Source organism: Salmo salar, chromosome 18, assembly GCF_965601325.2.
Source record: "Salmo salar chromosome 18, fSalSal1, whole genome shotgun sequence".
NCBI lineage: Eukaryota > Metazoa > Chordata > Actinopteri > Salmoniformes > Salmonidae > Salmo > Salmo salar.
The window spans coordinates 76,731,158-76,755,140 of record NC_138308.1 but is presented as its reverse complement, the minus strand read 5'-3'; the positions used below and the strand labels follow the sequence as shown (position 1 = coordinate 76,755,140).

The following is a 23,983-nucleotide window of genomic DNA, read 5'->3' as shown; positions in this document are numbered from 1 at the left end:
AATTTAGTCATCATTCTCAGTACTGACCTTAACCATGACACTTATGAATGCGCATGGGACCATGAGCAGGACAAAGTTCTCGGTGAACCACGCGAACCAAATGGCACCGTTCTGAACTCCAACGGCCCGCTGAACCTCCTTGAGCCTGAGCTCCTTCTCCAGGACGAGGCCCTTGATGATCATGCAGACGGTGTACATGAAGGCCAGCACCAGGTACATGGGAAGCATGGTTCCGATACTCGCGAGGAAGCTGGTGGGTGCATAGGGAAGGCAAGGGAGGCAATCACAGAGGTCACGAAACAGCTAAGCCGGTGATATCGACAAGCCCAGGTTTTGATAAGGGAAGGTAATGCAGCGAGATGGGAGTTAATGCATTATTTATTGATCACCTGTTGTATAAACCACACTCCTTATGTAAAGACAGAGCTCTCGCAATCAGGTTTTAAGAGATGGGCTGAATGAGGCATGTTGCACAACTAACAAAAACAAAATCAATCTTGTCTTCAAATCAATGTGTATCTTGAGTTCAGAATCAGCACTTAGTTTAATGGACTAATATAGTCTTTCACACGTTGTTTTGATCCTGTCGTACTATCATAGCTAAGCATGATAATGTACTGAACAGGGAGCCTTGGCAACCATTGTTCTATTGTTAAAATGGCCTCTAGTCATTTTGAGAAATTCAACACAGTTTAGGATAACACTTTGTCTGAACACCTCATTTTTCATCCGTTGAATGGACCCTTGCCCCTTAGAAGACCGAGATAGAAAATAAGTTCTGTTGATGCAGTAAATGTCATCGTCCCAACGGATGATCCATTAAGATAGACACACTCTGGGAGTTTTTAATCAAGGGTCCAATACGTTTATAGATTCAGCTCTATTATAAGGGGATTTTACATTGAGCTAGCCTTCATAAACCTTGTGCATCAGCTCTATCTAACCATCTAGAACCACCCGCCATACTCAGCATGATGGATCATTTGATGATGTTACAATAGAATCAGACAGTATTAAAGCAGGTTGGTGGTATTTATTGGGATGACTCATGTACTGGAGGCAGCTCTGCAGGATAGTCACTAGCTGGCACAGCCACAAAGTCTCAAAATCTGATTGTAAACCTAACACTTACCTTAACCCTAACCTTAACCACACTGCTAACCCTAATGCCTAACCCTAACCTTAAATGACCAAAAAGCTAATTTCTTGTTTTCATTGGATTGTTACGATATATAGCCAATTTTGACTTTGCATCTGGCCCATCTAGTGGAAATCGCTCAGCTCTGCCCCCAGGATAAGATTCATCCCAATAAACTTCAAACACGTTTCATAACGCCATGTCAATATATTGTACGGCGCCAATATAATAAAGTGCTGCCAATGCTCTATTAGACAGTGAAGAAGATATATCAAATGGATTGAGCCTTTGACAAAGTAAAGATTTCACATATCAGTTGTGCTTACCGACCATAAATACAATCCTTAGAATGCCAACGAAGCACCAGTTTATCACGGTGGGGCAGGCAGGATAAAGGGACTCTATATACCGTAATAGGTAGAACGGTGTCCCACTTTCAAGCTAATAAACATTAAGATTTAATGAAAGTACATTTCCAGTGCATTTACATTGGGCTAATTTCTCGGGCTAACTTTTGGGCGAGTGATTTGTTAAGGGACTTTTGAAACTCGGCCAATTGAAAACAGGCCGGGACAAAAGCCTACTTCCCTTAATTGGTAATTCGCCCCTGACAATAAGGACAATTTTCACGAGGAAAGCAGTAGCAGACAGGTTTTTTCTCTCTCCAGCACCTAAAGATTTTCTCCATACCTAGCTGAGTTAGTAGAGGCATATGTGAGCATAGAAACATGGGTAGTGGCTATCCAGAGATTTTAAAAACACTATAAAAGTTTATATGATATCACGGGCCAATGTATCATATTAATTGCAAATTACGGCGTGATCCGCTAGGATAGTCCATTTATAAGATGAGAAGTGCCTTTTATAAATCCCTCACCTGCCCCCTTCCCTACCATATGCCAGAATGCAAGCACCACAAAATAGACTTTTCTAACCATTTGTGGAGAGAATTTGGAGTTGTGCCTAGCTTTGAAAGACATCAACCAAACGCTGTCTCTCAATAGTACCAATTAGGGAGTCAGAGGGGAATAATGGTGTACCTTGTCCTCTACTTCGCAATGTAGAGACAGCCCTTGTGACAGAGAAAATTCAGTAATGCGAGTGCTTGAATGGGAGCGACCTGGCTTCGAGGTCACTTCCTGTTCTCTCGTGGGATGTATCACTTTCACAGGAAGCAGTGTAAGCCACAAGAAGGGTTCAAGTTAACACCACCAAGTTTCTAGGAGCAACTGAAACAGAATAGGAGTGTCAAAAAAGTTGAACTTGAAATGTGTGTGTGTGTGGATTTCAAATAACATAACATGTCTAATGTCAACTCAGGTCTGCTTAAGAGCTTAAAGTAAAGAAAAAAAGGGAAAAAAAGAAAACAGTGGTTGTGTTTTTCAATCTATTTTTTTACTTTAATCACATCTTTTCTTTACATGTCAACTCTAAATCCTTTTGGGATGCATTTCAATACTAGAGTACATAAAAATGATCTTATTATAGCCACTTTAATATAATAATGTCAGATTTTGTTTCCTAATGGAGGACAGAAATGTTGAATTATTATGGCAAAATATTTCACGCACAAATGTTCTTTCTTAAAAATGACCCCTCTGTGTGTAATCTTTTTGAATGAGGTTACATTGTACAAGACTTCCTTTAAATTAGTTAAATCTAAAGAAGCCCTGTCTTCATAATAACTTTTGTAATCTGATCCCTGATTAGACCACTTTGTGTCTTAGTTTTATTTATTTTTGGTTAATTTTATTTTCTGTTATTTATTTATGCTTTTTCTACTTACTCGGTCTGTTTATTAGATCACGTCATTTTCTGTATGTAAAATGTGCCTATTTAAATTATTTTTTTACAAACAAACAAACAAGATCGTGCCTCAGCTAACAGTTGCATCAGATTGAATAGTAATCCCCTTATTACAGAGTCCTTATTATATTGCAATATCTCTTTAAAGGGGCAATCTGGGATTCAAAAAACATTGATGAACCAAATTCCAGATTGCCCCTTTAATGGTTGCCAACCTGCGACCGTTAACTCCTTGTCGACTTGTCACTATAGAGTACATCAGTCATGCACACCACGTTTGACACTGACAACCTTGCCACCAGATGCTCCTGAATAATACATTGCTGATCGATTTGAGGATGCTTAAATAATATAAGTCCTCTACTGGGTGCATGTTACAGGGCTCGAGTTACATCGCCGCCGTGACTTAAATTTAGGAGACTTGGGAGACTTGGGGTTCTTAGTAAATCAAGTGATATGGGGAGCAGAGAAACCCCAGAGAATAGTGTAATTATGTTAAATGTGCTCTTGCCACTGAAAGGGGGGGAGGGAATCATCCAAGGGTTAGTTGGTTGGTATGTTTTAGAGATCATTTTGACTGCCGCTACAAACATTAATCTTTGCAGAAGTGGTGATTCTCAAAAGTATCTACTGTTTGAAAGTCAATATGGTGTCTTTATTGTTGTGCATATGGGCACAAAGGGGCAGTATCATTGATGTAAATTTGTCTCTCGTATTTGCAGATAATACATCCTTTTTCACGTTTGCAAAGTAACACTGCTGGATAGTGGAGTCACAATACTCATATACCTATGCTGTAAACAATTTCAAAAGCCTCATAGGAACCTGCCCTGTGCAATATCCAAGTTCTATGTACATGTTATTGTAATTAAGTTCTGATACAATATCAAGATGGCATTGTTAAACGACTATTGATGTGGAACAGCATTGAGATACAAACAATTGATTCTCTGATTCGAGCGCAGCAGAGACTCATTTTCCGTGTCTTATCAAGCCCTTAAAGGCCGAGGAGCCTGAACTCTTATCCTCAGCCTTCATTGAATGGTTGGTGTGGGAATGTGACAAAAACATGGAGCTAATACGGTTTGAAAATGCAAAAAGGGTCGGCTCTCGTCGAAGAGCCAACCGATCTGTAGCAGTTGACTTTGTACTGTATATAGGTACTGGAGTGGGAGAGAAATACAGTGAGGAAGGAGAGAGGGTAAACCTGCTGGAAACACAGTGGTATCTATGGGTCTTTGTTCCATGAAAGCCACTGGGTCAATACTGTAGGTCAACCCCTGTCTAATAATATATTATAGGAACAATGGAGGGAAAGAAAACCCACTGGGGAAAAAATAGTTGAATCAACACTGTTTCAGCATAATTCATTAATGTGCAGTTTTGTGACGTGGAATCTAAATGTAAAATACATTGGATTTGCAAAAATTCATGAATGTAAACGGTTGTTTGGAGGGCGAAACTTTAACCACGGGATTATTTAATCATGTTGGTTGTGCTTTTAGTGTAGTGATACCAATCTCACGTTTTTGAGTGGTTGAATAATCTGATCTCATTGATCAACGTGTCAATCAAATATTACTCAATTGTCCACGTTGAAAGGAAGTGTCCATGTGTGTCCAATCGGAATGTACTCTTCTGATTAAGAGTATCCCTGAGAAAGAGCTGCAATGATTGAAATGCATAGCTCAATGTTTAAAGGAAAGTGCAAGGCTCATTCCTCTATAATATGGAAAATGGAACAAAGCATGATAAATCAAATCAATATTGCAAGTACTGTTCATAAAATCACCTTTGGGATGCTATCAGCATCTAAAATATGCAGGTAAAGTGAAAGTGTGTTGTTATCAACTCAAACAAGGGCATTACATGGACTAAAGCTTTAATAAAGCACTTTACATTACTGTGTCAAGTGTATGTAATTTTGGACCTTAATCCATATATTTGATTTGCTTCGCACAGTTAAAGTGCACATCCTTTCAATTGATAATAAGTTGTGTAAAAGTACTGAGAATTCTCTGGTTTTGAAATTGCATTTTAAAGTCAGATTAGACATTTTGGTCTTTTCTAAACTGAAAAATGGTTACAGCAGGTTAAAAACAGGAACATCTGAATGCACAATGCTCTTCCTCCCACTTTTGGCTGCAGCAGCAGCGACACATTTTGAGATCACAATAATCACCCCAAAAGGTCCTTTCTCTCATGCTTCCCTGCATCTTCCTTTTTTTCTGCAATCCCACTCTCAATTATTTATGAACTAAATAACGGTTTTCAAGTGTTAATAATTTACGGGAAACCCCCAAATGTCTAGGCAGGGGAAAGAGTAAATGGCGGAGGGACCAAGGGTTTTGTGGTGCTTTATAGCCCCCATTCATCTTCAGTGGTTATTATTCCTTTGTTTCACAGAGAGGGAACCCAGGCAGGAGGGCAGCATTAGGAAATAACACTTTGATTGTCTCATTTGAGCTCGTTTGCAACATTCGCTGGCAAATAATTAACATAAAATGGATGGTTTCCATTGTGCCATGAATGAGGGTGAGGGGACCACTCTTAAAAATACAGGCCTACAGCAAACCACAATGGATATGCAAGATGATCTTTCACCCTCTCACCAGCAGTCATCACGGGATAAAGCCAACTGAGTTTACTGTTGTGTGTCACCATAGTGTCTATGTGACCAACTGGGATTTGAACCCAGGTCTTCGCTATGAGATTGTGTTAGCCCTCTGAGCTAAAAACCAAGGTATTAGATCTTCAGGTCTCGGTCAAGATTAGTCCTCACACAAGTGTGGCTTACCAAACCACCTCTGTAATATATGTGTTTGTTGAAACGAGCTAATACTCAGAAACCATAAAAGTGGACTGCAATCAGTTTGATATTCAGCAAGTAACGACTGTCATAAAGGCACCACAGGTAACAACGCTGTTATGCCTGTTATGCATTTTTTTTTACCTTCATTTCCAAGTATTCAGATAGATTCGATTTTTGCAAACAGCTAATCAATTTTCTATGTTGGTTGTGTAATACCTTGTTCATAGTATAAGCCTAGTAGGCCCTATATTCGATCAAGGTCCTTTTTGAAGATTCAACAGAATGTTATGTGGTCTGTGCTACCAATCAAGCTGATTATCGGCTAAAGAGAGACGTTTTTCATGGAGATTCAATTGCTAGTCCAGATGTTGATGACAAATCAATAAAGACATTACTGACTCTGCCAATGTGCTTTCTGTCTGACTAGCACTGATGTTGTCTTTAACCATATGTTTCCAAGGCAACCATATGGAGTAACTTACCATCATTAAAAATAACACATTTCTAACCAGACCTGGGTTCAAATAGTATTTGGCATGAACATTTTGAGCTTGATTGGGCCTACCTGGAGTGCCAGATGGGTGGGATTCACACTTTGGACTATTCCAGGGGTTACATTGAATTGGGAAAGCTCGATAAAGCACAGATAAAGTATTAGAAATATATGTGCTCTAATCAATGCCACCAGCATTTCTAATGCGGGAAATATCTGTGTCCTGAAACATTGCGTCTGCTTTGCACCCTAGTCACTATTTAGTGCACTATAGGGAATAGGGTGTCACTTGGGACTGAATGTCCAAAACATTAGGAACTCCTTCCATGACAGACTGACCAGGTGAATCCAGGTGAAAGCTATGATCCCTTATTGATGTCAATTGTTAAATCCTCTTCAATCAGTGTATATGAAGGGGAGGATATCAGTAAAGAAGGATTTATAAGCCTTGAGACAATTGAGACATGGAATTGTGTATCTGTGTAATTCAGAGGGTGAATGGACAAGACAAAAGATTGAAGTGCCTTTTGAACGTATGGTAGTAGGTGCCAGGAGCACCGGTTTGTGTCAAGAACTGCAACGCTGCTGGGTTTTTCACGTTCAACAGTTTCCCGTATGTATCAAGAATGGTCCAACACCCAAAGGACATCCAGCCAACTTGACACAACTGTGGGAAGCATTGGAGTGAACATGGGCCAGCATCCATGTGTCACGTTGGTCGTAAGAATGAGACCAAGGTGCAGCGTGGTAAGCGTACATCTTACTTTATTTTATGAACACCAACAAAACCAACAAAATACAAAAACCGAGCGTAACGTTCTGCAGGGCTAAATACAGCGCAATGCAAAAACAAGATCCCACAAAACCCCAGTGGGAAAAGGCTGCCTAAATATGATCCCCAATCAGAGACAACGCAAGACAGCTGCCTCTGATTGGGAACCATATCAGGCCAACATAGAAATACAAAACATAGATATACATCATCTAGAATGCCCACCCAAATCACACCCTGACCTAACCAAATAGAGAAATAAAAAGGCTCTCTACGGTCAGCGCGTGACACCATGTGGAATGCTTAAGACACCTTGTAGAGTCCAAGCCCCGATGAACTGTGGCTGTTCTGAAGGCAAAAGGGCAGGGTGCAACTCAATATTAAGAAGGTGTTCTTAATGTTTTGTACACTCAGTGTACTTTGTTGTACAAGTGGACTTAGATCTCCTTTGTAATTATCTGTCCCCCGATGACGTCATTGAGCTACATGATCAATCCATGTAGACGGGAGTAATTTCCTCTAAGGAAACCTTAGCTGCCTAAGACTGAGCACAGTAGTGCATTCTCTGTCTCGAAATACAGATACTGTATGTATTGTGACATAAAACAGCAACACTAATGAATGCCTGATTTACACAGAATAGAATGGTCCCTATCAATCTCTATATGATGGACTTTGTCAGTGGCTTCATAAGGGAATTGGGTACTTTCTCGAGGAGGAAAAATAATATTGAATGAAAGGGAGGGACTATAAGAATGTAGCCTGAATAATTCAAAAGGTACATCAAGCATTCAGGGCCCTGTTTCCCGATAGCGATGGAACTTAAGCTTACGAGTGTTTTAACCATACATCTTTCCTCAATTGACTGAATAAGAAATGTATTTCAATATCATTGAAATATATACCGTAGGTACACTACCGTTCAAAAGTTAGGGGTCACTTAGAAATGTCCTTGTTTTTGAAAGAAAAGCTATTTTTTTGTCCATTAAAATAACACCAAATTGATCAGAAATACAGTGTAGACATTGTTAATGTTGTAAATGACTATTGTAGCTGGGAACGGCTGATTTTTTATGGAATATATACATAGGTGCACAGAGGCCCATTATCAGCAACCATCACCTCTGTGTTCCAATGGCACGTTGTGCTAGCTAATCCAAGTTTATCATTTTAAAAGGCTAATTGATCATTAGAAAACCCTTTTGCAATTATGTTAGCACAGCTATAAACTGTTGTTCTGATTAAAGTAGCAATACAAATGGCCTTCCTTGGACTAGTTGATTATCTGGAGCATCAGCATTTGTGGGTTCGATTACAGGCTCAAAATGGCCAGAAAAAATACCTTCTTCTGAAACTCATCAGTCTATTATTGCTCTGATAAATGAAGGCTATTCCATGCGAGAAATTGCCAAGAAACTGAAGATCTCATACAACGCTGTGGACAACTCCCTTCACAGAACAGCGCAAACTGGCTCTAACCAGAATAGAAAGATGAGTGTGTGTCCCCGGTGCACAACTGAGCAACAGGACAAGAACATTGTGTGTCTAGTTTGAGAAACAGACACCTCACAAGTCCTCAACTGGCAGCTTCATTAAATACCTGCAAAAGAACACAGACACTGGACAGAGGAACTCTACCTAGAAGGCCAGCATCCCGGACTCGCCTTTTCACTGATGACGTTGAGACTGGTGTTTTGCGGGTACTATTTAATGAAGCTGCCAGTTGAGGACTTGTGAGGCGTCTAATTCGACACAATTACAGTACCTGTTCTACGAGTGGTCTGATGCAATCGTTAAATAACAAACCTTTTCAACTGCAACTTTAGTAACAATGGTTTAGGGAAACACATCTCTAAAGATTCAATGATGCTCTGATGAAGAGTCTAACGAGGAACTTAGCCTTAAGATGCTTTTGGGAAAACTGGCTCGGGTATATAATGTTCAAGACCTGGGAGGCCTGTGGTTTGAGTAAATCAATAGCTCAGACTTCTTCTGCTCTGTCTTGTTGTCTCTCCGTCTTGCCACACGTTTGTTTTTCCTCAGCTCAGCCAAAATTCATAATTCAAAACTCCTGACGGACCTCAAATGTTCATGTTAGAATTGCAATACTAACAATTCTCTCCTCTATGTTTTCCTAAGTTGTGGCTGTACCAGACAGCAGTAGCCAACGATGAAAGACAAAAGAAGAGATGCACTGTAGCTTCAAAAAAACATTTCCACAGGGACATTTGTGAGGCCTTAGTAACTGCCATTACTCAAGCCTGTGGTGGCGGTGAGTGGCAAGTCCCAGAGTGAGTAGATTTTTATTGTGGTAATGCCTTCTTCCCTCTCTAATCATGGGCCAGACAGATAAAAGCTTTTGTACTCACACGTCGTCCACGTAGCAGGGATACGGCATTTGCTGGGCAAACACGCCGAGTGGCTGTGATTTGTTCGTGTGCAACCGTATAATGCCGTGGTCCATCATGTCCTGCAGATAGGCGAAGCCTCCCCATATATAGCGCAGGTTGTTGACGGAGTCACGGGCCCCGGGAGACCATCCCCTTTAAATTGAAAGGACACACGTCACATGACTGTCAGTGTTTAAGAGACAGCCGCGGCTGAAAACATCATGGATGAAACCGCTATATGTTACACCAAAATATATACATTTTTTGTAATGACATTTATCCCATGAGTGACATGGAATCATCCATTTATTGGCACCGAATGCTTACTATTAATCATCTGAGATATAGCAGAGAAATATGCAAGAAAATGTCTATTTGCTTTAGATACTTCAATTGTCTGGTAAAAAACAAAAAGGCTAAGCAACACCACGGCTTGTATTCATAAAGTGTCTCACAGTAGGAGTGCTGATCTAGGATATTTTGCACCTTTTAGGTCATTTTGAATAACATTACATGGACGGGGAGACCTGATCCTGGATCAGCACTCCTCTGAGACACTATGAATACGGGCCCTGTCGCCAAATGTTTTCTCGTTAGCACTAAAACAGAACAGGCTGACAGCGGAGAGTCTGTGTACTGTGCCTACCTTTCTTTAATCTTACGGGTACTCTCCCCCTCATCGATGTCCAAGCGGATCTTGTACTTGACGTAAGGAGGGGGGTGGCTGGCGGCAGGGTCGAGTTCTTCGAAAACTATACCAGCCCAGTATGTATCGTTTTCTAGAAGCTCCAAGGCTCTAGCCACGAGATGTCCCTCACTGTCAACAGCCTCAAACTTATCCAGGTCCAGGCACTGTAACATTGAAAGACAAGTTACACCAAGAAAGAGAGAAAATAAGTTTACTTAATTCTTTACAAACTGCTAGGTGTCTTAAACAAGATCATTACTTTAATATAAGATGAGAAAAGAGAGCGCTGGAGAGTGCTTTAGGTATGCATTCATCTCAGGATACAAATCTTACTGAAAATGTCACTTTGGGAACCCCATTCCTTTAAAAGTTCCCACCCGTTGCCAACCAATTCCAGCCCTGGGTGTTTCATAGATATTACACAGAAAGAACATGTCCAAAACCATTACGCCCACTCGCCGCATCTCCCATCTTTCCAACAACTCTGAAAGATGGAGACTTCAAGGCCAACTGTACTGCCCATGAAAGAAATGATTAAACTTATTTGCATGGTTGAAAGAGTAGAATCATATAATTTTTGTAATATGTAGTTGCACTACTGAACTCAACAGAGTCCCATTACCTTCAGAAACTAATCTTAAAGGAAAACTTCACTCAAACTATCTTTTGGTATTTTTTTCCATTAGTCCGCTATTGATACAGTCCCAAAATGTTTTGCATGTCAGCAGTCAAGTCTTCAAGATATTGGGCTTTCAAGAAGCAAAGAGTCACCGGCCACATTTGACCTGCCCTGTTGGAGCTAGAAGCACAAGTATTTCACCGTACCCTGCGATTACATCTGCCACCCTGTGCATGTGACTAATAAAGTCATCTTACCTATCTAATCTAAATGTCCTTCAATCAACACTCAACTCATTTCAACTCCCGATTATGTATCATAGCGACAATAGTCAACATCAGAGTAACTTTGGTAGATTGTTGTACACAATGTTTGAAATTACATGATTTGTAACTCGACTTAAACCTGAGTTGAGCGTGCAAATCAAGTTTGTGCCTCAGTGCACAGGGCATACGAACTCATGTTAGGTCTTCTGCAATATCATACACAACCTTTTTCTCCTGTACCGACAGTAAGATTTTAGACATGTACACATGATTAGAAACTGGATGGTCGAGCCCTGAATGCTTATTGGCTGACAGCAGTGGTATATCAGACTGTATGCCACGAGTATGACAAAACACGTATTTTTACTGCTCTAATTATGTTGGTAACCAGTTTATAATAGCAATAAGGCACCTCGGGGGTTTGTGGTACAGTATATGGCCAATATAGCAAAGAGCTGTATCCAGGCACTCCGCGTTGAGTCGTGCTTATGAACAGCCCTTAGCTGTGGTATATTGGCCATATACCACACCCCCTCAGGCCTAATTGCTTAATCGTACCATATTTGTATTAATGCTCCTCACTAAAAGACAATAATAAAATAAAAAGGGAAAATCGCATTTCTGCAATACCACGATCCAAAAAGAAGCGATGAACAGTAACCACAACATAAGACATGCCTGAGGAATGGTGCAGTAGAACAAATATGTTTTGGTACTGACACTGAAAACAATAGACTGGACAACAGCGGAGTTACAAATGATGCAGAGCTGCCAAGGGATATGTTATGGAGTATGGCTGAGGCATACTGAGATACAGATTTGGTAGCTGGCTGGTACTCGCTTTATCCTTGTTTCCAATGGACTGTAATGAGCTAGCCATCTGGGGAGTGAGTCTGGCTTGACAGCTGTCCACACATACCTCTACCACACAGGCTTGTTATGTTACTTTCTCTCAGTAAAGAAGGTCCTTTACTATTTTCACAGACAGCATATAATTGCCTATGTTGTTATTGAGTGTCCAAATTCAGCATGTCACATTGTTGGCTGTACGTTATGCAGTACATGACATTATTTGATTATTGGGCAGTTTGTGCCTCCCCTGTATGTAGGGAAATGTCAGGTTTGTTTCGCCTTTTGCTGCAGTGGGCTAAATCAGGGTTACACAGAGTGTTTCTTGGTAGTCTTAAACAAATCTACTTTGAAACAGAAGTATACATCTCACACACATGGTTATGGGCTTACAAAGAAGAAGACACCTGTACCATGTCAGATATAGAGTTGAAATGTATTCCATTTTGAGTTTCCATCCCAATACTACACTTTATATACATCACAGAAGACGGAAATATAACAAAACTATTTTACATAGAAACACCGGATTTCCAGCATTTAAAAAATATATATGTTTATTCCACCCATGAGGCCACTAGGTCATTTGACTGCAGGAAAGGGCTTTAATGCATTGGTTTACTCGCAATGCATTAGGTAGGATTATATATTGTGTCATCTTACCTGCAATGTATTAACTATGAGACTGTTTATATACTGTACGACCAACCATGTGGCAGCATCTCTTAAACAAATACATGTGTTTCATTGTCATATAAACGGAGTTTACAAAACATTAAGAACATCCACTCTTTCCATGACACAGACTGACCAGGTGAAAGCTGTGATCCCTTATTGATGTCACTTGTTAAATCCACTTCAAATCAGTGGAGATGAAGGGGAGGAGGCAGGTTAAAGAAAACATATTAAGCTTAGAGACAATTGTGACATGGACTGTGTATGTGTGCTTATCAAGTTGATGTTTCAATTGAGACCTGACAGACTCTTCGATATCCCACTTAGTTCATAATCTCCGTGACGACTTACGACAAGAACGCTGCCGAGTCAAACGTCAACTGCATTAAAAAGTTTGTCCTCTTAAGAGTTTGGATCTACACTTGTAATCTGTAGTGATCCATTGAGGAAGCAGGCTAAGCAGCCACTCAGCACAAGCCCACTGCTCTAAGTCAACCCATCAAAATCCTATTACATTTAATAACTTACAGTTATTGCATTAATCGTAAGATTGCTAGGTGAGACAACCACATACTCTATCACAGTCATAGTAAGTACACTTTTGTCCTCGATAAACCCTAACCCAACTAGCTCCGGGGTGAAGTTTACGCTAGGTCCATATCTAGGGTCAGCATCTTCCTCCCCCAATCCTAACTTCAACCATTAGTTGGGAAAATGTGAATCTGATCCAAAATCAGCATCTAGAGCAAATTGGCCCTATGTCAAACATGTCGTGCTTTTCCCCAACCACTGGATATGGTGGTGCTAAGTCTAAGCAGTTGGATAGCAATGATCGGACTTTCACGGTTGAGGAACTAACCTACTGACAATGTGACAGGGTGCCACCTCCAATCTCTCGCTGCCCTTTATTAGACTCAGAAATGGCACCCTATTCCCTAAATAGTGCACTACTTTGGATAAGAGCCCTATGGGCCCTGGTCAAAAGAACTGCACCATAAATGTAACAGGTTGCTATTTGGGTGCGAGGCAACACTGTAGTAGCAGACACAGTGATGTCATGGTTGTAGAGGGTACGCTGATAGATGATAGCTGCGGGAGGACATTAGCATGGACTGACTGTACAAAACATTAAGGACACCTTGAGTTGCATGCCCCCCTTTTGCCCTCAGAACAGCCTCAATTCGTCGGGGCATGGACTCTACAAGGTGTCAAAAGCGTTCCACAATGATGCTGGACCATGTTGACTCCAATGCTTCCCACAGTTGTGTCAAGTTGTCTGGATGTCCTTGGGATGATGGAACATTCTTGATACACACGGGAAACTGTTGAGCGTTGCAGTTCTTGACTCAAACCGGTGCTCCTGGCACGCACTACCAAACCCGGTTCAAAGGCACTTAAGTATTTTTTCTTGTCCATTCACCCTCTGAATGGAACACATACACAATCCATGTCTCAAGGCTTAAAAACTATTTATTTAACCAGTCTCCTTCCCTTCATCTACACTGATTGAAGTGGATTTAACAGGTGAAATCCATAAGGAATCACAACTTTCACCTGGATTCACATGGTAAATTCTACAATGCTATCAAAAACTATTCACACCCCTTTGCTTTTTCAGACTGAATCTAAAATTGATTACATTTAGATTTTGTGTTACTGATCTAAACACAATACTCTATAATGTCAAAGTGGAATTTATTTATTAGATTTTTTTTTTATTCATAAAATATGTAAAGCCGAGCTGTCTTGAATCAATAACTATTCAACCCCTTTGATAAGGCAAGCTTATATAAGTTCATGAGTAAGAATGTGCTTAACAAATCGCATAATAAGTTTCACTAACTCATTCCGTGTTGAATAATAGTGGTTAACATGATTTTTGAATGACTACCCCAACTCTGTACCCCACACACACAATTATCTGTAGGGTCCCTCAGTCGAGCTGAGAATTTCAAAAAGAGATCCAACCTCAAAGACGAGGGAGGTTTTCCAATGCCTTGCAAATAAAGGCACCTATTGGTAGATGGGTAAAAAAAAAAGCAGAAATTGAATATCTTTTTGAGCATGGTGAAGTTATTCATTGTACTTTGGATGGTGTATCAATACACCCAGTCACTACAAAGATACAAGCGTACTTCCTAACTCAGTTACCGGAGAGGAAGGAAACTGCTCAGGGATTTCACCATGAGGCAAATGGTGACTTTAAAACAGTTACTGAGTTTAATGGCTGTGATAGGAGAAAACTGAGGATGGATCAATTACATTGTAGTTACTCCACAATACTAACCTAAATGACAGAGTGAAAAGAAGGAAGCCTGTACAGAATAAAAATATTCCAAAACATGCATCCTGTTTGCAACAATGCTCTTAAGTAATACTCCAAAAATGTGTCAAAGAAAGGAACTTTTGGTCCTGAATACAAAGCGTTATGTTTGGGACAAATCCACCACAACACAACACTGAGTACCACTCTTCATATTTTCAAGCATGGTGGTTGCTGCTTCATGTTATGGGTATCCTTGTCATTGTCAAGGACTAGGGAGCTTTTTAGGGAAAACATTTAAGGAATACAACTATCAGCACAGGCAAAATCCTAGAGGAAAAACTGGTTCAGTCTGCTTTCCAACAAACACTGGGAGAGTAGCTTACCAAGACGACATTGAATGTTCCTGAATGGCCTGGTTAGAGTTTTAACTTAAATCGTCTTGAAAATCTATGGCAATTTATGTCTGTCTAGCAATGATCAACAATCAACTTGACAGAGCTTGAAGCATTTTAAAAAGAATAATGGGCAAATATTGCACAATCCAGGTGTGCAAAGATCTTAGAGACTTACCCAGAAAGACTCACAGCTGTAATCGCTGCCAAAGGTGATTCTAACATATATTGACTCAGGGGTGTGAAGACTTGTGTAAATTAGATATGTCTGTATTTCATTTTCAATAAACTTGAAACATTTTCTAAAAACATATTTTTTCATTTCGTCATTACGAATATTGTTTGTAAATGGGTGATAAAACAATTGATTTAATCAATTTTGAATTCATACTGTAACACAACCAAATGTGGACTAAGTTAAGGGGTATGAATACTTTTAGAAGGCACGGTATTTCATGGAAAGAGCAGGTGTTCACAATGTTTTGTACACTCAGTGTATATTTATATATTGTATATGATAATGATATGTTTTTAGCCATGTGCCAGCATATTTGCTGGGGAGGACTAGCCGTCTGCATTATAGATGATAACAGAGTACAAATCAAGTGTTTCTACTCACTTCAGTTAATCTATCTATGGACCACTTCAGGAAATAGCTTATGTAGGCAGTCAACATCTTTCACAACCAAACGTATGCTCTGGTCAATGATTAGCTACAATTTGTGTATTAATAAAATTAATATTGTATTAGTAAATTCTGTGGATGTAATGAGTCCAACCAATTTGACATTTCATTTTCAAAAAGTATAAAGAATCAATGTTGTATTACTAGTCATATGTCTTCTTGAGTTTGAAGGACCTGAAAGACCAGAAATGTTGATTTATAGTTAAATGTTGCCATGCTTCCTCAACTTGACATGTATTGACTACATGAGCCTTTGATTAATATACTGATTACATTTTTTATACCTTGAGAGAAATTCAAATGGAAAAGAGAGAGAGAGCAAAAATAAAAGAGCGGGGAAAGAGGGGGAAGTGTAGAGAGAGGGGGAGAGAAAGAGAGCGAATGTGAGAGAGCAGGGGGAGAGGGAGAGACAGAGAGAGCAAACATAGGAGTGCGGGGGGAAAGAGGTAGGGAGAGAGAAAGAGAGAGACAGAGAGCACATTTCACATTTTCTCCCCCCTGTCCACGCTCAGCATGCGTTGAGCCTATGCGACAAGGAAAAGGTAAATGATTGACGAGTAAACATCATCCCGGCGTCCATTTTGAGATATGGAATTACATCAGGAACGAAAATGGATTGCATTACTTTTGGAATTCTTTTGCCCCATGTGGTTAAACCCCAGGAGGCTTAGATGTAATCTCCCAGGTATTAGCATTGAGGGGGATGATAAAATGTCTGTAGTCTACACGTGTGGCTACATAGCGGCAGGGAAAGTAGTGTATCGCTGCAAACCACCAAACGGATCAATACGTCAATGTTCACCCAACTGTCTGCATGTCACAACAGTATGTGTAAAGATAGCGCTGTGTCTTGTGTTGTTATGTTAGCTGAAATGTGTGTCCGTGGAGGCTTATAACAATCCATTATATTACCACAGCAGTACAGTTAGGCATTTTCGGAATGTTGTCAAAGTTGTCAATTGATATGGACCTTTGTATATACAGTAGCAATTGGCAGTCTAGCTTTGTATTCACCCAATCAAACGACAGCTTGTGCTGTTGGGGGTGAAGAATTTAACTATTATATTTGTGAACGCACACACGATGTTGAACGTTTTTACTCATGTATTAGAGCTAGACAACTGGGCACACAATGGTTGAATCAACGTTGTTTCCACCTCATTTCAATGGAATTACATTGACCCAATGTGGAATAAATGTTGTATTGACTGTCTGTGCCCAGTGGGAGGATACATAAACACACTCCAAAATGTCAGTGTATTTTGTAAAGGGGGGGGGAAAAGTATCAAATAACATTTGCCAATGTGAAGAGACAGAATTAACAAACCCCAATGAACTTCTTCAGGAGGTCCAGGATTTGGCTGGTGGCGTTGAACACGTCGCGCCAGTCATTCGGCGGCATGCCCGCAGGGCGGTCCTCGGGGGGCCTGTTGTACAGGAAGTTGGCGAGCAGTTCTTCCGTCCATCTTGTGCCTTTGAGCCCGTGGCTGAGTGCGGCTGCAAACACCGGGTTATCTAGAAAGGCCTGATTTGAAAAGCAGAGAAAAGGGGTTGTGTGGGTAATTTACACTCATCAGATTATAAAACAATCAATGCACTGAGAAATGAATGCAATGGAAGCTAATTGGAGACCTGCAGCACTGCAGATCCTTAGGACCTAGTTTTTCCTCTGTGAGAGAATTAATTAGAAACATTAAGCTAGATGGCACTGTTGTATTGCAGGCTTGGGAATTTACACCCACCGTTTTCATGACCATGCACATTCACACATGTAGAGTCGCAGGCACATATGCAGACACACTCAGGCATGTGCACAAACAAGTGTACATTCCCACACACACATACACACACTGTGTGCTTCCTGTGACTGTCTCCTTCCTCCTTCCCCAGCCCTCACCCCAGTGTGATAAGCACCAGGTGTCTTAACTGTCAGCTCGGCTTAAGCCTCATTCCATGATTTCACTCGGCACTCAAAGAGTTAAGGAAGAGATATGCTAATCTAAATGCAAATGTTGTTGCTGTTACAGCCTCCCTACAGTATGTGTGCAGTTTCAAAAATGAATGGCCACCCATCCCTGTAGTGTAGAACAATGGGAGCCTTACATAATAGCTTCCTACTCAGGTTCTGTACGTTCCCTGGTACAGGTTTGGTGAAAATACATTACATGCATCCCAAATGGCACCCTATTCCTTATATAGTGCACTACTTTTGACCTGATCCCTATGGGCCCAGATCAAAAGTAGTGCACTATAAAGAGGATAGGGTGCCATTTGGGATGTACAATTTCCATCTGTCTGGGACTGCTCCCCTCAGTGTGATCTGTAGGGTGCATACAGTATGCTCGCAACCATGAAATTGCAACCGTGTAATAACACGATAATAGTGGTGTTGTATTGCATAACTGAACATGGTCTGCTGATAATGTAGTGTGGCAAAACAGGCTGAAATTCTCTGTCTCTCTCTCTCTCTCTCTCTCTCTCTCTCTCTCTCTGTCTCTTTCTGCCTCAAACATATTCTGACCAATGTGTTCAGTGGCGTTTGTAAGTAAACACTGGAATGTTTAACATGAGGTCAAAGTGTCAAACGTCTATGCTGCTCCTGCCCATTAAAAACATGAGGTTTAACCATATATCTGTGATAGTAAGGGTGGAATAATTAATTTAGTTTCAAGATGTACATACAGAAATATATTGTAAACAATATGCCGTTTTTACTTTAGAGTTAAGAATATTTGTAAAGGGTCACTGAAATTCTATTGATTATACATTGCCAATGTGTCTGTGGCTAAACATGGTCTATATGTTGTACTACTACTAACGTTCAGTGGCATTTGGGACGGATTGTTGCAGATATGCCGTTTAACCCCGGCGTCCAAGTGTCAAATTACATTATCCGACATGAGGTCTCCGAGCAAACCAATACATGTCCCCCTGTTTTCCCCACATTTCCCCTGGCCTTTTAAAAGGATGGAAAGGGTCGGCTCCCGACGGCAATGAAAACTCAAACCAGCCCTCTTACCATTTTCCAACATAGGGTCATTCTAATAATAATTCCTGCTTGACATTTTCCTAGATGGTCACTGGTTTGGCATCGAGTAAATGGCAACCAACCTTTTTAAATGTATTTTTATCTTTATTTAACTAGGCAAATCAGTTAATAACAAATTCTTCAATGACGGCCTAGGAACAGTGGGTTAACTGCCTTGTTCAGGGGCAGAACGACAGATTTGTACCTTGTCAGCTCGGGGATTTGAACTTGCAACCTTTAGGTTACTAGCCCAACGCTCTAACCACTAGGCTACCCTGCTGCCCCTTTTACTGTAATAGAAGGCTATATGAACAGATGTAAACCCATACGATTACCTGTTGGCAACACTAGTAATTCTTTTTACACAGAGTAGTGTTTGAGAATACTGATTTCTGGGTCCTTCAAGCCATTCCATAAAATCAGAGCTATCCCCTCTCCCCTATGCACTAGCATAGATCTGAGAGGATTGAATGGGTATAGGGAAAATGGTAGTAAATCCATCTTGCCCTCTGATAGTCAAGGTGGAACATAGAGCTAGTTAGAGGACTCTTCTTTGTATCTGTTCCACTAAGGCATCTGTGAGCGCACGGGTAGCGCCATAAAGACCATATCCATTTTTAAGTAGTCCATTTTCTTATTTTACAACTTCTATGAGTTGGTTAACAAACTGAAAGGGTGCATACTGTCTTGTTTGAACAGGTATAAAGACAACTTGCAGTTGTGGAATGTTTGCTCACGAGTATAATTCTTTGGCTGATCCATCCTGATAACCTGGATGGAATTAAGTGATCCTTCCTTAACCCATAGGGAGTCACACCCAGTTGACTACTTCAACATGCCGGTTGGCATTTATTGTCATTAATCTTACCCTGGAGGCAGCTCTGCAGAGTGAGCACTAGATGGCACAGCCACAAAGTCGTAAAATCTGATTTTAAACCTAACCCTAACATTAAACTTACCCACACTGCTAACCCTAATACCTAACCTGAAATTAAATTACTTTTTACAATGTAGACAATTTTCACCTTGCAGCTGGCCCATTAGCGGAAATCGCTCAGCTCTGCCTCCAGGACAAGATTCATGACAATAAACGTAAACCTGCCTTCAAAATGATGCAAGTCCTCAATAGCACTGCCCATGCTAAAATGGCTTTTGGTCACAGCAGTTGTCTATCTATGTCTATGAGGTGGAATTGTCACCATATTGCTTATGCCTATCCAATCCTCCTAGATCCCATCAGTGGGGGCTAGGGGTTTATTTGGGATTTAAGAGATTTCTCTCTTCAGCTCGGCTGATAACTCAACTGTGCTGTAATTGCCGCCATCAATGTAGAAAGTTGCTAAAACCTTGAGAGACCTCTGGAGAAGATGACACCATGGAACTACCAGTTCTGATGCCTGCTGCTCGGAGGGAGAAAATGAAGACAAAGGAGAATTGCAGGGTCCATTTGTGTAAAGGTTAGGGCTGGGGTAATGAATAACCTGGCTACATGGAGTGCTCGGCTACGCTCTTCCCTAGCTGCCCATAAGCTCATTTCAGGTGACACGGGAGTAATGTCTGCTTCAAGGGAAGGGGAAGGAGAGAGAGGGGGTTTCTGGGAAGGGAAAGGAAAGGTGTGTGAGCTCTCCATCTCTTCATTCCAAGCTAATCCCCTTCCCTGACTGCCGGGGTGAAAATTATCCAGCACTTACCCATAATTACTTTATTTTTTTCCATATCGATAAACCTGATATGTAGCTATATTTTTCTGTCACGTCCTGACCATAGAAAGCTTTTATTTTCTATGGTAGAGTAGGTCAGGGCGTAACTGGGGGGTTAGTCTAGTTTATTATTTATATGTGGGGTTCTAGGTTTGTTTTTCTATGTTGGTGATTGTGTATGATTCCCAATTAGAGGCAGCTGGTAATCGTTGTCTCTAATTGGGGATGATACTTAAGTAGCATGTTTTCCACTTGTGGGTTATGGGATATTGTGTTTATGTGTAGTTGCATTGTTGTCACGTTTTGTTTATTCTTTATTGTTTTTGTATTTTGTTAATAAATTATGTGGGACGCTACTCACGCTGTGCCTTGGTCCGTTTCTACAAACGAACGTGCCATTTTCAGCTGAATGTGTTAAAAATGTTATATATATTCTGGTGGGAGGAAGTGTAGGACTCTACTTTTGAGAGATAAAGGTTGGTAAATATCCCTAGTGGAATGGCTTGTGTATGTCATTCAAAATTCCGACTGATGTATAGTGCATTTGGAAAGGATTCAGACCCCTTCCCTTTTTCCACATTTTGTTACATTACAGCCTTATTCTAAAATGGATTAAAATATATATATATATAATTGTCACGTCCTGACCAGTTTAGGTATTATTTGTATTGTAGTTTGGTCAGGACGTGGCAGAGGGTATTTGTTTTGGTTGGTTCGGGGTGGTTGGTTGTGTTTAGGGTGTGTGATTTATTAGTTCTGGGTGTTGGGTATGTTCTAGGTTGTATTTTCTACGTTCTGTCTAGTTTAGTTTTTCTATGTTTAGGTTTGGGTGTGGACTCTCAATTGGAGGCAGGTGTTTCTATTTTCCTCTGATTGAGAGTCCTATATATAGGTAGTTGTCTTTAGCACTGCTGTTGTAAGTATAACCAGGTTAAACTGTCTTCTGTCGTTCTTTTGTTTATTGTTTTTCCCGTGTTCACATTTACTTAATAAATTATAATGATGAGCACGCAACCCGCTGCGCCTTGGTCATCTCTACACAACAACACCCGTGACAATAATCCTCATCAATCTGCACACAATACCCCATAATGACAAAGGGAAAACAGGTTTGTTTTGCAAATATTGATTGTTTTGCAAATAAAAAAAATGGAAAGTATTCAGATCCTTTTCCATAAGAATCGAAATTGAGTTCATGTGCATCCTGTTTATATTGATCATCCTTAAGATGTTTCTACAACTTGTTTGGTGTCCACCTGTGGCAAATTCAATTTATTGGACATGATTTGGAAAGGCAAACACCTCTCTATATAACGTCCCACAGTTGACAGCGTTTGTCAGAGCTAAAACAAAGCCATGAGGTCAAATGAATTGTCCGTAGAGCTCCGAGACAGGATTGTGTTGAGGCAACAGATCTGGAGAAGTGTACAAAACAAATTCTGCAGCATTGAAGGTCCCCAAGAACACAGTGGTATTCATCATTCTTAAATGGAAGAAGTTCGGAACCACCAAGACTCTTCCAAGAGCTGGCCTCCCAGCCAAAATGAACAATCGGGGGAGAAGGGCCTTGGTGAGCGAGGTAACAAAGAGCCGGATGGTCACTCTGACAGAGCTCCAGAGTTCCTCTGTGGAGATTGGAGAACCTTCCAGAAGGACAACCATCTCTGCAGCACTTCACCAATCAGGCCTTTATGGTACAGTGGCCAGACGGAAGCCACTCTTCAATAAAAGGCACATAACAGCCTGCTTGGAGTTTGCTTTGGCCTGAATGCCAAGTGTCACGTCTGGAGGAAACCTGGCACCATCCCTACGGTGAAGCATGGTGGTGGCCGCATCATGCTGTGGGAATGTTTTACAGCTGGAGGGACTCGGAGACTAGTCAGGATCGAGGGAAAGATAAATGGAGCAAAGTACAGGGAGATCTTTGATAATAACATGCTCCAGAGCACTCAGGACCTCAGACTGGAGTGAAGGTTCACCTTCCAACAGGACAATGACCCTAAGCACACAGCCACGACAACACAGGAGTGTCTTTGGGACAAGTCTCTGAATGTCCTTGAGTGGCCCAGCCAGAGCCCAGACTTGAACCCGATCAAGAATCTCTGGAGAGACCTGAAAAAAGCTGTGCTGCGACGCTTCCCATACAACCTGACAGAGCTTGAGAGGATCTGCAGAGAAGAATGGGAGAAACTCCCCAAAAACAGGTGTGCAAAGCTTGTAGCGTCATACTCAAGAAGACTCGAGGTTGTAATCGCTGCCAAAGGTGCTTCAACAAAGTACTGAGTAAAGGGTTTGAATACTTATGTAAACATGATATTAACCTTTTTTTTATATACATTTGCTAACATTTCTAAAAAACAGTTTTGCTTGTCATTATGGGGTACAAATACAATTTAATCAATTTTACAATAAGGCTGTAACGTAACAAAATGTGGAAAAGGTCAGGGGGTCTGAATACATTATGAACACACTGTATATCAGTGGCGGTTGGTGCAGTTTAGAAACCTCTTAAGGATCCGCTACTTTTTTCAATTTTCGCCTAAAATGACATACCCAAATCTAACTGCTTGAAGCTCAGGCCCTGAAGCAAGGATATGCATATTCGTGATACCATTTGAAAGGAAACACTTAAGTTTGTGAAAATGTGAAAGGAATGTAGGAGAATATAACATATTAGATCTGGTAGAAGATAATACAAAGAGAAAACCAACCGTCTTTTGTATTTTTTTGTGCCACCATCTTTGAAATGCAAGAGAAAGGCCATATATATATATCAAACAATAGCATGGTATTATTTCACTGTAATAGCTACTGTAAATTGAACAGTGCAGTTAGATTAATAAGAATTGAAGCTTTCTGACAATATCAGATATGTCTATGTCCTGGGAAATGTTCTTGTCACTTACAACCTCATGCTAATTGCATTAACCTACGTTAGCTCAACATCCTGCAGGGGACCCACCGATCCTGAAGAAGTTTTAAGATGAGGGAGGACGATCATTTTTTTTATGAGCATGGCCTTATTTTTACTACAGCATATTGGATGACTGCCATTCATATTCCATTCAGGCAGATCAATGTAACATCGATAGGTCTAGGCTACAACATGATACTCACATTTTCCCTATACCTATCATGAAGTTGCTAGGACCTAGCTTATGAATGGAAGTTTACAACGTAGGTGCACAGGTCGAGATAAATTTGAGTCATCAAGGTAACAGACATTGACACATTCAAAACCGCCTTGCACACATGCCTGCATCTAGCTGATCTAGAGTGTAATCATTAGTCCAACAGTTGAAAACAAGAGTTTTTATTGGTTAAATTCAGGTATGTTTATCCCCATTTTGGTCCATTCGCTTCCGTTTAAGGAACAGATTTCAATAGAATCGGCGGAATGAATT

General features: G+C 40.6%; 1 protein-coding gene and 1 long non-coding RNA gene across 3 annotated transcripts in view; both read right to left on the bottom strand.

The window, feature by feature from the left end:
- Nucleotides 1-23,983, bottom strand: part of LOC106577627 (phospholipid-transporting ATPase ABCA1) — a 229,420-nt gene that overhangs the window by 153,172 nt on the left and 52,265 nt on the right. Inside the window, exons 12-15 of one of the 2 annotated variants that reach the window (XM_014155904.3) lie at nt 17,179-17,376; nt 10,058-10,263; nt 9,391-9,564; nt 28-250 (exon numbers count right to left, since the gene is read on the bottom strand). In XM_014155904.3, the coding sequence (XP_014011379.3) occupies nt 28-250; nt 9,391-9,564; nt 10,058-10,263; nt 17,179-17,376 (801 nt within the window). The remainder of the gene's footprint in view (nt 1-27; nt 251-9,390; nt 9,565-10,057; nt 10,264-17,178; nt 17,377-23,983) is intronic. The other variant, XM_014155905.3, reaches the window with a different exon arrangement.
- Nucleotides 6,998-9,384, bottom strand: LOC123728735 (uncharacterized). Its single transcript, XR_006760482.2, has 2 exons — nt 8,776-9,384; nt 6,998-8,586 (listed from the first exon to the last, which is right to left on the bottom strand). It is a non-coding gene; the product is annotated as an uncharacterized LOC123728735 (long non-coding RNA).